This window comes from Lemur catta, chromosome 15 (genome assembly GCF_020740605.2).
Source record: "Lemur catta isolate mLemCat1 chromosome 15, mLemCat1.pri, whole genome shotgun sequence".
Classification (NCBI taxonomy): Eukaryota; Metazoa; Chordata; class Mammalia; order Primates; family Lemuridae; genus Lemur; species Lemur catta.
In genome coordinates this window covers 26854843-26872496 of record NC_059142.1, presented here as the reverse complement: position 1 = coordinate 26872496, position 17654 = coordinate 26854843, and the positions used below count along the sequence as shown (strand labels likewise).

Genomic DNA, 17654 nt, shown 5'->3' with positions numbered 1-17654 from the left:
TAAAAACTGATCAACACTACGGTGCTCACACAGTAGTAATATTCTTCAGGGATTGGGGGGTCGGGGATGGATAAATTCACAAGTAATGGACGTGGTGAGTGTTGTAGGGGGGAAAGGCACGCCTCAAATCATGGTTTGGGTGTGGCAAAGTCATAACATGTAACCAAAATGTTTGTACCCCCATAATATCCTGAAATAAATAAATAAAATGAAATAAAAAAAGTAAAAAAATAGAAGCTAAAAAAATGATTTTGGTATAGTTAGGGAGTTGGCCTTGGAGGAAGCAGAACTAAAATTCAAAAGCTCATGAGCAAATCATTTTTCATTAGGGTGTCTGTCTGAGTTCCATACAATGATTATCAAAATGATCTTATTGGCAAACATTACAATGTTTCAATGATTTGAAAGATTTTTGCTGACTAAGTTGATATGAGGCGGAGAGACTGGAGTCTAAAATGACTTTCAGGTTTCTGGCTCATGCACCTCAAGGTGCTGATGATATTCACTGAGTTAAGAATTGCAAGAGGAGGAGAGTATGACTTGGAGGAAGATAACTGTCAGCACTTGTCACCATGACTCTCACTCTCCAGCTATCTCAGTCAGGCTGGATGTGATTTGCTGTTCTCTGTACATCAAGATGGAGATTTTTCTTTTTTTGGCAAGCGTGAAACAAAGTTTATTGAGGAAGGACAAGATAGGTTTATAGAGCAAGAGCAAGATGTAGGTTTGCAGAGTAAGAGCAAGACACATTCGCCACACAATGGCAAATGGGCCTCTTGTTGTAACAAAAAGGCCAAGATGGAGATACTGAATCTGCATGTTGTTTCTCCATTAGTGAACAAAGGATCATAAGCAGTTAGAATTAGAATGGATCTTTAAAATCATTTAGTTCGTACCTACCTTTTACCCTCATTAATTCCCCAAACCAATGTTTGAATTCCCTTCATACTCTTCCTGTGAAATGACCATTCATGCAGATTAAATTGCTTAATCTTTCTCAGTCTCAATTTCCATAATCGTAAAATGGAGAATCATATTACCACCTCAGAAGATTAAATCAGATAATAGATGTAAAGCACTTATCACAGTACCAAGTGTTTAATAAATCCTTAATTTTAGCTTAAAATAACAATGTCATACGGTTTGTAACCATTGTGAAATCAATTTTAGTGTGTAGTGACCAGCAATTTAAACAAGTGAAATAAATACATAACATGTAGTACGTGTATTTCATAAAATGTTTCCACATAAATGTGAGTATATATTATATAGTTATATAGTATATAAATTTATACATTTACTGTATATTTATCACATATAACATTTATGTATGTGGATATATGCACATGTGTGTCCGGGCCACAGTGTGAAATGTTTTACTGGGGGTTAGGTGGAAAAATTTTGAGAAACACTGTAACATTAATATACATTACAGTGATTGCTTATATTCAATGTTGAAAGCCAGACCTTATTTTTAAAGAGATTATCCCTCTGTTAAAGCCTTACAAACTTTAAAGTACTGTATCTCTAAAATATTTTTGTTGTCAGCTCCTAGCACAGTATCTGGTAAATAGAAGGGGCCAAATACATGTTGACTGAACCAGGAACAAGACATAGTATGAAGATACATAGACTAGTGGTGCTTTTCTGGGTGATCAGACTCCTTTTGAGAAGTTGTTGAACGTTTCAGACCCTCTTTCCAGAAGTGCCAAGCACTCAATTTTGAACAGATTTCAGAGACTTCCTAATCCCCATCAATTGGCCCTCTAAGGATTCATGGACCCCTCAGTTAAGGACCCTGAAAGAAGAGTGTTTAACTTCTGACAGGGGGTGCGTGAGGTCGGGAGCAGAAGAAGGTTTGGGATTAGATTACTTTTTAGATTCTCCTACAAATTCTGGGATTCTAGAACTTCTGCATCCATTAGTGTCAAAGAATAGTGGGGATAACTTTAACATTTCTTTTACAAACGTTATGTCACTTGAATGTCATGATAATCCTGTGATGATGAAACTGACGCTCTGAGGGGTTTAGTGACTTATCTAAGAGGACACAGCTGGTAGGCTCTGGAAAAAGGACTAGAATCAAATTTCTAAATTTTCGGAGATGAAACTGGGCAGGGAAAACAGGGCGGAGGAAGGGGCGGGACCGCGCAGGCGCACAGTTGCATCGGTGCGGACGACTCTGTTTCCTCTCGCAGCTACCCTCCCTCAGTCCAGTACGGTGGCCGGCGGGAGCCAGACGCTTGGGATGAATGAAGGCGCTGAGTGCAGGTTGCAAAGGTCTCTTCCGCTTTTCCCTCCTTCCAGTCCCGGTTCTGCCTTTGTGCGGGGTCCCCCCTTCTGCCCCCTTCGTATCGACGACCCGGTTGGTCCCGGCGTCGGACTTCTTGGTGCCCGGATCAAGTCAGGGCACAGCTAGGGTTTGGGGATCCGGATTATCGCCTAGGCCCAACTGCGGGCCGCGCTCTCCATTTCTGCCGCGTCCCGCCCGTAGGACGCGGAATCCGGTTGGGGTTCCGCGAGGCTGGAGAGGTAGATCTTAAGGTATGAAGCGTTTGCTTCTCAGACCTCAGCGCGGCCACGTCGGGAACCGGCCAGACTTTTCTCAGCCCGAGGGACTTGTTGGCTCCTGTAACGCCTGGGGCGAGACGTGTGAGCTCACAGGTCTTGGCGCCTCTGCTCTCTCAGCCCGGCCCTCTGTTAAAAGACCAGCTCCTCCTGCTTGAAAGCAAAGCAGAGTTTCTGCCTGCAACCCACGGTTCTGCTAGTCGTTCGGTCTTGAGAGGGGATGGCTTTGGCTACCTGCTCACTGCCTTTTTATTTGTTTACTTTTTGTACCTTTGATTACTCCTGAAGACAGAGAAGTGCCCAAGTGGGACTCTCCTTTCTGTCTCCCATAGCACCAAGACATCTGTTTTTTACCCAGTAACACAGGGGACATAGGGTAGTGTTGTGGCCTCTAGAGCTTTATAGCTGGCATTGTTTATGCCCAGTGAGGTGATTTACCAGTGTTTCCACCGACTCATGGAGGGTGGGAAAAAGAAGCCCAGCACTTCTTTAGGTACGTTGGGTAGGCATGTGAAACTAAAGGGGTGTGGAAGAGGATCATTCCTAACACACTGACTGCCACACTAGGAAAAATTTTTTTTTCCTTGGGGCCAAGGTGTTCTATTACGAAAATAGAATAAAAACTTTGAAAACAAAACGGTTCTTCTAATTTAATGAAAAATTTGTTATTTTTTATTGTTTTCCATGCGTGAGTTATAGGCAACTTGAAAAATAGTTCACATGGCTCCCAAGGTGAAGAGACGTGTGTTGCTTCAGGAGGCCCTGGGCTCAAAACTAATGTGAGTTAAATACAACTCACATGGCAGTTAATGTGTTAACTATGACCATTCATTGACTTTTATTTACATTTTATGGATCTCAAATGACTGGTATAGTGGAGAAAGATTTGGGTTGGGATTTAATAGATGAGGGTTCAGCCTTGGATTGTGCCACTAATTAGTAATATTACTTTGGGCCTGCTGCTTCATCTCTCTGGGCTTCATATTCTTTCTTTCTTTGATAAGAGTGTTAGAGCAGAAGATTCCTAAGGCTGGAAGAGACATTAATATACTTTCTTCCTCAGTTTCGAGATGGCAGTGGAAACACAGGGAGATAGAAGCCTTGTCTTTAATAGTGCCAGGAACATTGCTAACATAGGGGCCTATTAAAGGTACACTGTATTTTTGAGGGTTTTTAAAAAAGAGGGATGGTGATATATATGGAAGTTATACCCCTACTTTCATTTGTGTTTTTACCATCAGGATCAACAGTGATAATGACTGAGTGTACAAGCCTTCAGTTTGTCAGCCCTTTTGCTTTTGAGGCAATGCAGAAAGTGGATGTTGTTCGCCTGGCATCTTTAAGTGATCCAGAATTGAGACTTCTCCTGCCTTGTTTGGTGCGGATGGCACTTTGTGCTCCTGCTGACCAGAGTCAAAGCTGGGCTCAGGATAAAAAACTTATCCTTCGCCTTCTCTCTGGAGTGGAAGCTGTCAACTCCATTGTTGCATTATTGTCTGTGGACTTTCATGCCTTAGAACAGGATGCCAGCAAAGAACAGCAGCTTAGGTAATATTATGTTATATAATATGTGGATTGGGATTTACTTGGATTTGTCAAAGAATAGGGAATCAAATGTTTTTCTGAGCTTTCAGAGCTTCTCCAGAAAAGATAGAATGAGAGTATGAACTCTCAAGAGCATTTTACTTAAATTTTTTCTATTTATGGTTAAAGTTCTAGGATCTTTTGAATTCTGTATTATAACATGTCTAGAGAAGTTTGGCCATGTACTGTTGTATTCTGGCTAAACTAATTAGGCCAGTTACTCTCAGTGTAAAGTGAATAGGGTAACTTCCCTTAGATTAGAGAGATTTATTGGAATCACTTAGATGTGTTTTTAAACTTAAATTGATTCCCAGAGAGTCTGGGCAGGTGTCATGTGCTTCCCTGCCCATTGTGAATCCAATAGTAAGCTAGTATTGTTAATAGAAGTGGGTGTTAGCTATCAGTTGTGGTGGTATCTTTATGAAGGGTATGAAGCCCTGAAACAGGCAAACTAAATAGTATTTCAGAAGTAATAGAGAACATTTGGAATTTATACATTCTTTTGTAGATTATTTCAATAAAAGATAATTTTTATGCAATTATTTCCATACCAGTCTTTTCATAATTGTTGTTTTTACGTGTTTGTACTTCATTAGGCATAAACTTGGAGGAGGCAGTGGAGAGAGCATCCTGGTATCACAGCTTCAGCATGGACTGACATTAGAGTTTGAACACAGTGATTCACCTCGTCGATTGCGTCTGGTACTTAGTGAACTGCTGGCAATTATGAACAAGGTACATTTCTTTTAACCATAGCTTAAAGTATGCATGATTTGATGTCTACATCAAGAAAAGTAGACAGGAATAGAGGCAAGAAGGTAGGCAGGTTGCATCCTCTTCTACTTATATTTCTAATTTGATACGTGTTTTCCTTTCAAAGGCTGAAAGGATATTAAAAGCCTGTCTTAAAGGCTTTCTTTCTCTAATTACTTCCTCTGATTACTCTCATTTATGCCTATTCTGCCTTCTCTGTGATAGGGATTTTTTTCTGTTTGGGGTCCAGACAATGGCTTCTTAACATTTAGAAGGGAATTTATCTCAAGACTTATACAATTTACCAAATTTGATAAGATCTTTATAGGATATAATTTCTCCCATAAAATAATGAAGTATAACTCAAAAATATGTGATTCATTTAGACACTGGATGAGCATTAACTATCTTATATGTAACAGTGAGTAGGGAGTATCAATACCAAATTGGATATAGGATGATTGGCTAGACTCGCTTACCATCATGACTGAATTGCTTCTGTGTACTGATGAAGGCTATTCAAGTTCTCAGCAAAATTATAGATTACTTTACCATGGGTCTTTGGGTAATTATGGTTAATTAAAACTCTGATTTTTAAATTTGTGAATGTCAAGGGTCTTATCATACAAAGAACTAAGTTGGGTCTTCATATTAAGATGACTTATACGAGGTTAGGCCCAGAATTTCAGAGACAAAAATTATTTACTGTTAGAATTTTGGGGTCAGTTAATTTATAATAAATAAAGTTTAGGTTGTTTTGTTTGTTTTGAGATAGGGTCTTGCTCTGTTGCCCTAGGCTGGAGTGCAGTGGTATCATCATTGTTCACCAAAGCCTTGAACTCCTGGGCTCAAGGGATCCTCCCATCTCAGCCTCCTGAGTAGCTAGGACTATAGACACAGACCACCATGCTTGGCTAATTATGTTTTGTAGAGATGAGATGTTACTATATTGCTCAGGCTGGTCTCAAACTCCTGGCCTCAAGGAATTCTCTTGCCTCAGCCTCCCAAAGTGTTGGGATTATAGGCATGAGCTGCTGTGCCCAGCCTAGTTGTATAAATTGTGAACAAAAAAGACTAAATTCTGTTTCCAAAGAAAATGCTGGTAGCAGGGTTTTAGCCAGTTTTAGGTAAAGTTTTTATGCTATATTACAAATCTTAGTAAAATTTCTTTCTATCACAAATAATAATTTCCTTTTTTCTACTATACTGATACTTTTAAATTTCACCAAAAATTTTCCTACATCTTTTTCTTAGTACCTCTAATAAAATAAGTGACCTTTCTCTTCTGGAAGGTTTCCAGTTTTTCAGTTTAGCATTCTTTATTATATGGGAAATATGGTGATGAAACTACTATAGGAACTTTTCAAAAAAGTTAGTAGGTAGTTTTGTTGATCTAAGTTTTAATTCTTTGTTTTTCTAACGGTTCATTTAGAATTGAACATGAATTTATATTTGTTATACTGGCTTCAAGTTTACAGTTTTTGGCTTTTCTTAAGCGACATCTTATGTAGGTAGCATTCCTAGTTCATTTCTTTGGCTTGCCTTATCTTTTAATTCTAAATGTCTCCACATATTTAGATAGAAATCAATTCTTGAGACTGATACTGCCATATCTGAATAATAATTAATGTGACTGCTACTTGTGGTTAAGTTGGTTGAAATTGATCAAATGCTGCATATTCTGCTGTAGTGTATTAGTGACATTAAGAGACATGGTCTGTGAGCTCCACAAATAATTATAAAAATAGTAAGAAGTTAATTTATTACCTGAAAGTAATAGATTTCATGTCTTCTTTCTTTCTTTTTTTTAAGGTGTCTGAGTCCAATGGAGAATTTTTTTTCAAGTCTTCTGAGTTGTTTGAGAGTCCAGTCTATTTGGAGGAAGCTGCAGATGTACTTTGTATTTTACAAGCAGGTACGATGCTAAGTACTAAGATACATTTCATATATAGTTTCTTATTAAATGATACTATGTATCTACTTAGTCTGGAATGTTGTGTTATTTTAAGGATCATCTAATAAGCATATACCTTAAAAGTTTAAGTAAAAAATGACCAATAGTAGGACAATGATTAATTATATTATTTCCATAATATGGCATATTATACAGACATTAAAATGATATATTTGACTTAATGATTCTAATGCTTGTTAATGATTTTGGAAAATGTTTAAAGTATTTTAAATGAAAAGCAAAGGGCAAAATGGTAAGTAGACTATAATCCCAGTTTTGTTAAAAGTTAAAAACAATACCTGTGGGAAATTAAAATATTTTATATTATTGACTTTGAGTGATGGGAGCAGAGCTGATTTTAATTTTCTTCTTTTGTACATTTCTGTATTTTCCAAATTCTTTATAATAGATATGTATGATAGAAATAAAAGAGGACATAAAAGAACAAAGATTTTCATCAAACTAACTCTTTAGATCAGCACTGTCCAATAAAACTTTCTGCAGTGTTCTATGTTTTGCTGTCCAATATAGTAGCTGCTAGCCACACATAGCTATAGATTACTTGAAATGTGGCTAGTGTGACCGAGGAACTGAACTATTTTAATTTTATTTAATTAAAATACTCACATGTGGCTAGGGCTGTCTTATTGAGCAGCTCAGCTCTACACTGTGAAAAGAACTTTAATTGCTTTTAGATGACATGTGTGGAATGCCAAAAGATGTTTATAATATAATGAAATATCACTTTTTAATAGTAACACTGACTTTGTTTTCTCATAGAGCTCCCTTCCTTGCTTCCAATAGTTGATGTAGCTGAAGCCTTGCTACATGTTAGAAATGGTGCCTGGTTCTTGTGTCTCTTGGTGGCCAATGTTCCTGATAGTTTTAATGAAGGTAAATATTATTTTAAAAATGGGATATTGAAGAGATTTGCTTGGGCATGTATGGAGTCTATTTTTTTGAGCTAAGAAGAAACATTTATGGGCTTTTATTTGAGATTTTGTCTTTTGAAACTTTATCAGTGGAAACTTATTGCAGAAATATTGAGTTTAGAGATTTAAAAATTAGTATTGACATTGCAAATTTAATTATAGTGAGTATGTAACAGAAAATTTTTTTTGCCATTAGTCAACAGTGCTATAATATGACAGTAAAAAATGCCAAAAAACTAAAAGATGTAATCCCTATGCTCAGGGAGCAAAGGGAGGAGACATGCATCTGTGAAATAGCCAGAGAGCAAGGTTAGATATGTGTGATCAGAAATACCAGCAATTAGACCATTGTTAAGCCTTACTGCTGCTAGTTTGCATAAAAGCATAGGGTAGGAATTGAGAAAAGTCAACTAAAATTTTTCACCTCTATTGCAAACTTCTAGTGATTGAGGATTGTTGAACAAGGCATTTGTTGAGCAAGGTGATTTGTGACTTGGAAGCTGGGGTGGCAGGTGGGCAGGGAAAAGCACTGGATCTGCGGTTATAATTCCTGACTTTGTCACCCACTCACTCATTGTGTGATCTCCATCGAGATACTTAACTTCTCATCTGTTAAATGGAGATACTGATAATAATATTTCTGTTACTATTCTAAGAGCTTTACTGAAGATCACATGATATGTAAAAGCTCTTTGTAAACTGTGTCCCGGCTGATTTTCTGTCAACTTGTTCTATCAGTTAGAGAGGAGTGTTGATGTCTCTAAATGTAGTTGTGGATTTGTCTACTTTTCCTTTTAGTTCTGTCATTTTTGCTTCATGTAATTTGAAATCCTATTATTGGGATTGTGTGTACTTAGGATTGTTAAATCTTTTTGATGAATAGAGCCTTTTTTTTCCACTATGAAATACACTTCTTTATTCCTAGTAATATTCCTTCTTTTGAAGTCTGTCTGCTTTATCTGATAAATATAGCCATGTCATCTTTCTTACAATTGGTGTTTACATGGTATATATTTTTCTTCATCTTTTAATTTTTAATCTATCTGTATCTTTATAGTTAAGGTGGATTTCTTGTGGACAGGTATAGGTGGGTCTTGTTTGTTTTAGTCTAGTGACAGTCTCTGTCATAGAATTAGAGCGTTTAGACCATTTAATGTAATTATTGTAGTGGTTAGGTTTAAGTCTATAAACTTGTTATTTGTTTTCTATTTGTTCTCTTTTTCCTCTTATCCTTTGTACCATAAATTTTACTCCTACATGTATTATAAACCTTGGAGTACATTGTTATTACTTTTGCTTTAAACAGTTAATTATATTAATATTTTAAAGACAAAAACAAGCGGAGAAAAAATCTTTTTCTTTATCCTCATATTTACCATTTTTGGTGCTTTTCATTCTTTTATGTAGCTCTACAGTTCCATCTGGTATAATTTCCCCTTAGCTTCAAGAACTTTTTTTTTCCTTTTGGCACAAGATTTCACTGTGTTGCCCAGACTGGTCTTGAACTCCCTGGCTTGAGTGATTCTCCTGCCTCAGCCTCCTGAATAGGTGGGATTGTGGGTGTGTGCTACTGTGCCTAGCTCACCTTCATTTTTTGTTGGCAACAAATTTTCCCAGCTTTTTTGGTCTGGAAAAACTCATTTTTGAAAGACATTTTCATAGGGCATAAAATTTTAGGATGACATTTTCTTTTAGCTGTTTAAAGATGTCACTCTGTTTTCTGTAGTAACTTTTATCTCTCTTCCTCTGTAATGTTTCTTTTTTCCTCTGGCTACTTTATTTTTTTTATTTCCTCTGGCTACTATTAAGATTTTCTCTTTATCACTATTTTTCAGAAATTTGATTATGATGTGTCTTGGTATGATTTTCTTTGTATTTGTCCTGCTTGGGGTTGAGCATCTGGGTTTATAGTTTTCATTAAATTTGGGGAAATTTCTTCAAATTTATTTTTGTCTTTTGCTCCTTTATCTTTCTAGGACTATAATTGCAAATGTGTTTGTGTGCTATTATCCCACAGGTTACTATTCTTTTTTTTTTTTTTTTTTTTATTCATTTTTTAAGTCTCTTTTCATTCTTTGCTTCATTTTGACCAGTTTCTTTTGTGATGTTTTCAGATTCCTTGATCTTTTTCATCTGTAGTGTCTTTTCTGCATAAAAGATTAAATCTCAAGGCTGAACAAAATGGTTTCTATCATCTTAGTTTGTAGGGGCCTGATTAAAAATGGAGAAAGACAAGATGAAGAAAGTCTTGGAGGAAGGCGCAGGACAGATGCCTTACGCTTCTTGTGTAAAATGAATCCTTCTCAGGCCCTCAAGGTCCGAGGCATGGTGGTAAGAGATCCTATTGTTTTTAGAGGCGAAGCTTTTAGAATCTTGTTGAGGTTTGGAATTTTAATTGTATACTATTACCTTCCTTTGGGTTTTTATGTTTTTTGTGAGATCTCTTCCTCTAAACTTTAGATACTTTTGAAGCATCCTGGCCCATTTCCTTAAGATATTGAATTCAGTTTGTTTTCTTTGCTGTGTTAGGTGGAAGAGTGTCACTTGCCAGGCCTTGGTGTGGCTCTGACATTGGATCATACTAAAAATGAAGCTTGTGAAGATGGAGTGAGTGACTTGGTTTGTTTTGTTAGTGGTTTGCTTCTTGGAACAAATGCAAAAGTCCGGACTTGGTTTGGAACTTTTATCCGAAATGGACAGCAGGTAAGGGTTATGTATCTGTATAGGCTAAGGATCAGGATATTTTGATAATTACTAAAAGAGGAAGAAACACTTTTAAAATGATGTCATTAGATAAGCCGTTCTCAAACTTTGTAGTTTCAGGGACCTCCTTATATTTTTACAAATCACTGAAGATACCAAAGAGCTTTCATTTATGTGACTTTTTTCTATTGGTATTTATCATATTAGAAATTAAAACTGAATATTTTGAAATATTTATTTAGTTAATTTAGAAATAACATCCTGGCATGGTGGTATGCACCTGCAGTCATGGCTACTTGGGAGGCTGAGGCAGGAGGATCACTTGAGTCCAGGAGTGCGAGCCTGTAGTGTGCTTGTAAATAGCCGCTGCACTCCAGTCTGGGCTACATAGTGAGACTTTGTCTCTAAAAATAAAAATACAAATAACCCTATTAAATGTGAACATAACATATTTTTAATGAACAATAACTATATTTTGCTGAACAAAAAACATTTAGTGAGAAGAATGGTATTGTTTTATGCTGGGCGCGGTGGCTCATGCCTGTAATCCTAGCACTCTGGGAGGCCGAGGCGGGTGGATCGCTCGAGGTCAGGAGTTCGAGACCAGCCTGAGCAAGAGTGAGACCCCGTCTCTACCAAAAATAGAGAGAAATGATTTGGACAGCTAAAAATCTATATAGAAAAAATTAACCGGGCATGGTGGCACATGCCTGTAGTCCCAGCTACTCGGGAGGCTGAGGCAGTAGGATCGCCTAAGCCCAGGAGTTTGAGGTTGCTGTGAGCTAGGCTGATGCCACGGCACTCACTCTAGCCCGGGCGACAAAGTGAGACTCTGTCTCAAAAAAAAAAAAAAAAAAAAAAGAATGGTATTGTTTTATTACATTTTTTTTTCAAATCTCTTCAGTGTCTGGCTTGATAGAAGTCTTTGGAAAACTGCAATATATACTGTGAGTGAATGAGAGAGAAAAAGGCAGATAATGTCTTAGTATTATTAAGGAATTATTTTTGCTTTCTGGAACCCCTCAAAGAGTCTTGGAAATCTCTAGCATGCTGCGTCATACTCATAAGAACTGCTATTAGGTCATCGAAATAAGTTATTATTATATTCTGTGATTTTAATATATATGTGTATGTATATTTTTATTGTGGTAAAATATACATAACATAAAATTTGCCATTTAGTCATTTTTTGGGGCGTCTTACTCTGTTCTCTGAGCTAGAGTACAGTGGTGTCAGCATAGCTCACTGCAACTTCAGACTCCTGGGCTCAAGCACTTCTCCTGCCTCAGCCCCCCAATAGCTGGGACTACAAGCATGTATCACTACACTTGGCTGATTTTTCTATTTTTTGTAGAGACAGGGTCTTGCTGTGTGTTGCTCACGCTGGTCTCGAACTGGCCTCAAGTGATGCTTTTGCCTTGGCCTCCCAAAGTGCTAGGATTACAGGCATGAGCCACCACACCCAGCCCATTTAATCATTTTTAAATGTACAATTCAATGGCATTAAGTACATTCACAATGTGCAACCATCATCACTATCCATTCCAGAACTTTTTCATCATCCCAAACAGAAAGTCTGTACCCATTAAATAATAATTCCCCATTCCTCCTCTCCGCCACCCCGTGTAACCTCTGTTTTACTTTCTGTCTCTGAATTTATTCATTCTAGGTATTTAATATAAGTGGAATTATACAATAGTTCTCCTTTTGTGTCTGGCTTATTTCAGTTAACATGTTTTCATGATTCATCCATGTTGTGGCATGTTATCAGAATTTCCTTTTTAAAGGCTGAGTAATATTCCATTGTATGTGTATGCCACATTTTGTTCATCTGTTCACCTGTTGATGGATATATATTACATTTTGGAATAATTTTTTTTTTTTTGAGAGTCTCAGTCTGTCACTCTGGATAGAGGGTAGTGGCGTCATCGTAGCTCACTGCAACCTCAAACTCCAGGGCTCAAGTGATCCTCCTGCCTCAGCTTCCTGAGTAGCTGGGACTATAGGTGTGCACCATGACGCTGGCTAATTTTTCTATTTTTAGTAGAGATAGCATCTTGCTCTTGCTCAGGCTGATCTGAGCTCAAGCAATCCTCCTGCCTTGGCATCCCAGACTGCTAGGATTACATACAGGTGTGAGCCTGGTCTGGCCATTTTGCAATAGTTTTTAACTTGCGAAATATTTTAATCTTCAAAAAAAATTTTGTAGTAACTCTGTGAATGGAGTTCTTTTGAAGGAACTAATGCAGATTGTGTTTTAACTTGTTGAGGTCACTCGCTAGACAGCACATGTACTGTTTAGGTCCTCTAGTCTGTTTTTTACACTACTGAATTGCCATGTTTTTTAATATCCAACCAAATTCTACTTTATTTGTAGCCCATTTGAAAACCGATTTTAAGCTTTTCTTTTCCTTTTTTTCTTTTTGAGACAGGGTCTTGCTCTGTTGCCCTGCCTAGAATGCAGTGGTGATGATAGCTCACTGCAACCTCCAACTCCTAGGCGCAAGCGATCCTCCTGCCTCAGTCTCCCAAGTAGGTGGGACTACTGAAGTGCACTACCATGCCCAGCTAATTTATTTTTTAGTTTTTGTAGAGATGGAGTCTCTCTATGTTGCCCAGGCTGGTCTCGAAGTCCTGGCCTCAAGTGATCCTCTTGCCTTGGTCTCCCAAAGTGATAGGATTACAGGTGTAAGCCTCCATAGCCGGCCGTGCTTTGCTTTTTAAAAGGAAGTTAACATTTTTTGTATGCTTTATATATTTTAGGCAATGTGCTAAACACTTGCATGCTCATCTTGTTTCTAATTGTCCTCTGTATGCAATAAACTTTTTTCTTTGAATTTACCGTTATTATTAAAGCAGGTTTATCATATTTTACTTGGAAACACTCTAACGATAAGAATGAAGTAACATTTGCCTAGCCCTTTATAGTTATCTTTGTTCATTCATTTATCTACTTAGACACTGAATGCTTGCTATATGTCAGGCACAGTGTTAGGCTCTGTTGAATGAGAGATGACTAAGACATTATCCTTGCCTGAAGAACTTTGGGGTTATAGACTTGTAAACTTTTAATTACAAGAGTTCTATAAGGCAAATATTATTATTATCCTTTTTGTTATTTTTGAGACAGGGTCTTGCTGTGTTGTCCAGGCTGGTCTTGAATTTCTGGCCTCGAGTGGTCCTCCCATCTCAAATATTAATAAAATATTTATTTCCTTGTCATTAAGGAAATTGGGGTTCAGAGAAGTTAACTAATGTACCTAAATGTACATAATCATCTAATAGAGCTGGAGTTTAAACTCAAGATCTTCTGTCTCTAAAATCTGAGCAGTTTCTTCTATACCACATATCATTCTGTTGGATTTTATGTATTTAGAAGTACCATTTAAACAATCTACAGTTCGAGTTTTCATTAATTTAGTCTTTTCTCTGCAACCAATACAAATTAGGGTTAGTATTCTTCAAACAAACCAATGGATTTTGAGTTTGCTTGATTGGTTAAAATGAGATTCTGTAGTCATGAAAACTCCTCAAATATGTAAATTTCAAGTGTTTAAATGGGGAGCTGTGTTTGAGCTCCCTTTTAATTTAGTAAATGCTCCATGCTTTCTTTTGTGATCCATGTTTCTTACAGAGAAAAAGAGAGACCAGCAGTTCTGTCCTTTGGCAAATGAGAAGGCAGCTTCTTCTGGAATTGATGGGCATTCTTCCCACAGTAAGAAGTACCCGAATTGTGGAAGAAGCTGATGTGGATGCGGAAGCCAATGTGTCTGTGTATTCGGGGCTGAAAGAAGAGCATGTTGTGAAAGCCAGTGCACTCTTACGTCTGTACTGTGCTTTGATGGGGATCGCTGGACTCAAGTATTCAATAGTTTAATATTTTACCTTTTGTCATTTTACTTTCTTGTTTCTAATCCCAAGAAAGTGAACCAAAGGCCTTTTATTGAGAGGATTCAGGTTTTCTACTGGGCTCAGGTAGTGGGCTGGCCTCTAGCAAGAATGAAGTCTTAAGGCCAAGCATTCGTAGCAGGGATGTAGTCATCTATTTTTTTCTGATTATAAATAGAATTATGTAAATATGGGAAGAGCCAGAGTAGTTTTTCAGTTTCTAATTACAGTGTAAAAAAACCAATGATTTCACTACAGCAGTGATCCTTTACTTTGCCCATTCAGCTATTTGATATAAATCTTTCCTATGTTTCCTTTTATAAGCTGAGATCATAAATTGTCTAAAATTGATAATGATGTGATTATTAAGCACAGTGTTTCTTGTTTAGTCACTAAACAACATCCTTTTGAGTAATGTTCTACAGTTCTCACTTTGCAAGTCTCCGACATGCACGAATTTCAGTTACCCCAATTTAAATAACACTGATCCCTCAATATGGTTCAAATTTCAGTTGCCATGATACATTAACCAAATAATTGTATAGAGTACAAACTTTGCTGTGAGGGCTTCAGGCCACATTACTATGTAAATAACAGATGCATGTCACGATCAGTGACCATAGATGTCACTTCTTTTAAAGTCTGCTGATGACTGGTCACTGTACATGTTATTCGATTCATGCACATACAGCAAAATAGGTAGTTGTACAGTTTGCGTATCCCTTATCCAAAATGTTTGGGTACAAGAGTGTTTTGGATTTTGGAATATTTATATTATATTTACAGGTTGAGCATCCCTAATCTGGAAATCTGGACTCTATAATGAGTGAGCATTTCCTTTGAATGTTGTGTTGGCTGAGTTGCAGATTTTGGAGCATTTCAAGGTTTGGATTTTCGCATTGGGAATACTCAACCTGTGTTGCTTCCTTTTCTCTCAGTGACAAATTCTTGTAACATTTTACAAAAATGAGTAACTGAAAGAGGAAATCGACCCATAAAGCTGAAAGTGTAGCAAAGAAACAAAAAGTGGTAATGCTGAAAATGACATTTGAACCAAACGTAAATTGAAGAAATAGCTGACTATGAGAATGTTGACATTGCTGCCATTTGAGAGACCCTAGATATATAGCCAGAGGAACTGGTGAAGGTGAACTTGTTGACATAAATGAAAAAAGTAATTGTGACAAAAAGATGAAGATGTCCCAGAGGATATGATGCTGTCAAAAATCCTCACATTAATGGAACTTTCTTTTTTTTATATATAAAAAAATTCTTTCTATTTTTGGTAGAGACGAGGTCTTGCTCTTGCTCAGGCAGGTCTCAAACTCCTGACCTTGAGCAATCTTCCCGCCTCAGCCTTCCAGAGTGCTAGGATTACAGGCGTGAGCCACTGCGCTCGGCCAATGGAACTTTCTTGACTGAAAGTGCAAACAGTAAAATGTTAGAAGCCAATGCAAACTTAGGCAGTTTGATACTTCACCGAGGCATGGAAAAGATGCTCCATGTTATACTTTATCCAATGAAAACAAGATGGCAAAAGCTGTTCAAGCTACTCTGATAAAGTTCTTATAAAGAAATAAAACATTTTAATTCTTAATGTTTCTAATATTTTGAATTAGAGTACTATAAAATACAAGTTTTACTGTTTTTAAAAAAATTTCCCTATGTATCATAACCGACAGAATTTTTAAAGTTTTGACAAAAAATTTTAAAGGTCATTATATAGTCATAATTTTCGCCATTGATTAACTTCATGTTGCATGGTTTCAGCTTGCTTGGTCGTTTCTGTGGTCTCACACTACGGGACAAAGTGAGAATACAAATACAGGATAAAATACTGCCTGTATTTGTGTCTGAGGAAAAACACTGCAGTTGTAATCTCTCAACAGTTTTACTTTTGACAAGATGTTAAAGATTTTATAAATAGTGAGATATCATCATAAAGTTTAAAATTTGTATCTAAAAGTTAAAAATTTGCTTTTTCTTACTCCTCCCCCCAACTAAAAAAAGTAAAGCCTAATAATGTATTCTTTTTTAGACCAACTGAAGAAGAAGGTGAACAATTACTACAGTTGATGACAAGCCGTCCACCTGCTACACCAGCTGGGGTTCGCTTTGTTTCCCTTTCGTTTTGTATGCTACTGGCCTTTTCTACACTCGTCAGGTACCTAGCTATATAAGTTGCTCTATTTTCTTAAGGTCTGCTTTATTTACTTATTAAAATGCATGTATAACATTGGATTCAGAGCTTACTACAAAAATTGGCCTAGGTATGGATAGTCCTAGTATTTTTTAATAAAAAATGTCAGCAGCATCTACTGTATGCCATTCATCTTATTTTATCAAACATTTATCAAAGTTTCATATGTACATTGTTTAAAAGAGTCAAAATAGTTCTTCAAAATTTGTTAAAGCTGATAGCAGTCCTTACTTCCCTCCTTCTTATTTCTGCTTTCCTAGTGGTAGTGTCTTTAGTACTTTTCACTGATTCTTTTGGCTGTTGCTACTGCATCTTTAATAGCATGCTTGTATTTGATACATCTTGAGCTTTTGTTTGTAGGTGTTATTTTTTGAGTTCCTACTAGGAAAGATTAAAAAGTAGTTCTTTCTTTTTTCTCTCTGTCCTAAACACATCTACATATCTTTATTCCCATTCTCCTGGTGTAGTTATAATAATTTTAATTAGGTGAGTATATAGTTGTTTATATTAATATTATGATTATATAAGCACTACTGGAAACTCAACGATATGGTAGATGATTGGTTACTTTTTTCCTTGCAAATTTTTTTTTGGATTAATAATTGTCCTATGTTTTTGTTTTTTCTTTTCTTTTTTTTCTTTTTTCTTTTTTTTTAGAGACAGGGTCTTGCCCTGCTGCCCAGGGGCGTGATCATAGTTCCCTGCAGCCTCAAACTCCTGGGCTCAGGCAATCCTCCTACCTCAGCCTCCCAAAGTGCTAGGATTACAAGCGTGAGCCATCAAACCCAGCCTGTTTTTTTGTGTTTAATTTGCTTGGTGTTCTATGTATCATTAATGCAACCTCAAACTCTCTGCCGATCTAAATCTTCTCTCAGGATGTTCTGATTCATTAGGTGGCATTTCATCTTCCTAAGGAAATCTCACCTGTAGCATTTTTTTTTTTTTTTTTTTTTTTTTGAGTGTCACTTTGTTGCCCTGGCTAGAGTGAGTGCCATGGCGTCAGCCTAGCTCACAGCAGCCTCAAACTCCTGGGCTTAAGCAATCCTACTGCCTCAGCCTCCCGAGTAGCTGG

At 37.0% G+C, this 17654-nt stretch overlaps 1 protein-coding gene across 4 annotated transcripts in view; it reads left to right on the top strand.

Annotated features, from left to right (window-relative positions):
* The first annotated feature begins 2197 nt into the window (after positions 1 to 2197).
* INTS2 (integrator complex subunit 2) overlaps positions 2198 to 17654 on the top strand; it is a 47405-nt gene continuing 31948 nt past the window's right edge. Inside the window, exons 1-9 of one of the 4 annotated variants that reach the window (XM_045525601.1) lie at positions 2198 to 2280; positions 3810 to 4116; positions 4749 to 4887; positions 6718 to 6820; positions 7640 to 7753; positions 9992 to 10122; positions 10321 to 10494; positions 14129 to 14355; positions 16421 to 16546. In XM_045525601.1, the coding sequence (XP_045381557.1) occupies positions 2253 to 2280; positions 3810 to 4116; positions 4749 to 4887; positions 6718 to 6820; positions 7640 to 7753; positions 9992 to 10122; positions 10321 to 10494; positions 14129 to 14355; positions 16421 to 16546 (1349 nt within the window). In that variant the 5' untranslated portion in view covers positions 2198 to 2252. Of the gene's footprint in view, positions 2281 to 3040; positions 3062 to 3308; positions 3348 to 3714; positions 3719 to 3809; positions 4117 to 4748; positions 4888 to 6717; positions 6821 to 7639; positions 7754 to 9991; positions 10123 to 10320; positions 10495 to 14128; positions 14356 to 16420; positions 16547 to 17654 lie in introns of those variants that run through there. The other 3 variants (XM_045525602.1, XM_045525603.1, XM_045525605.1) reach the window with 3 other exon arrangements.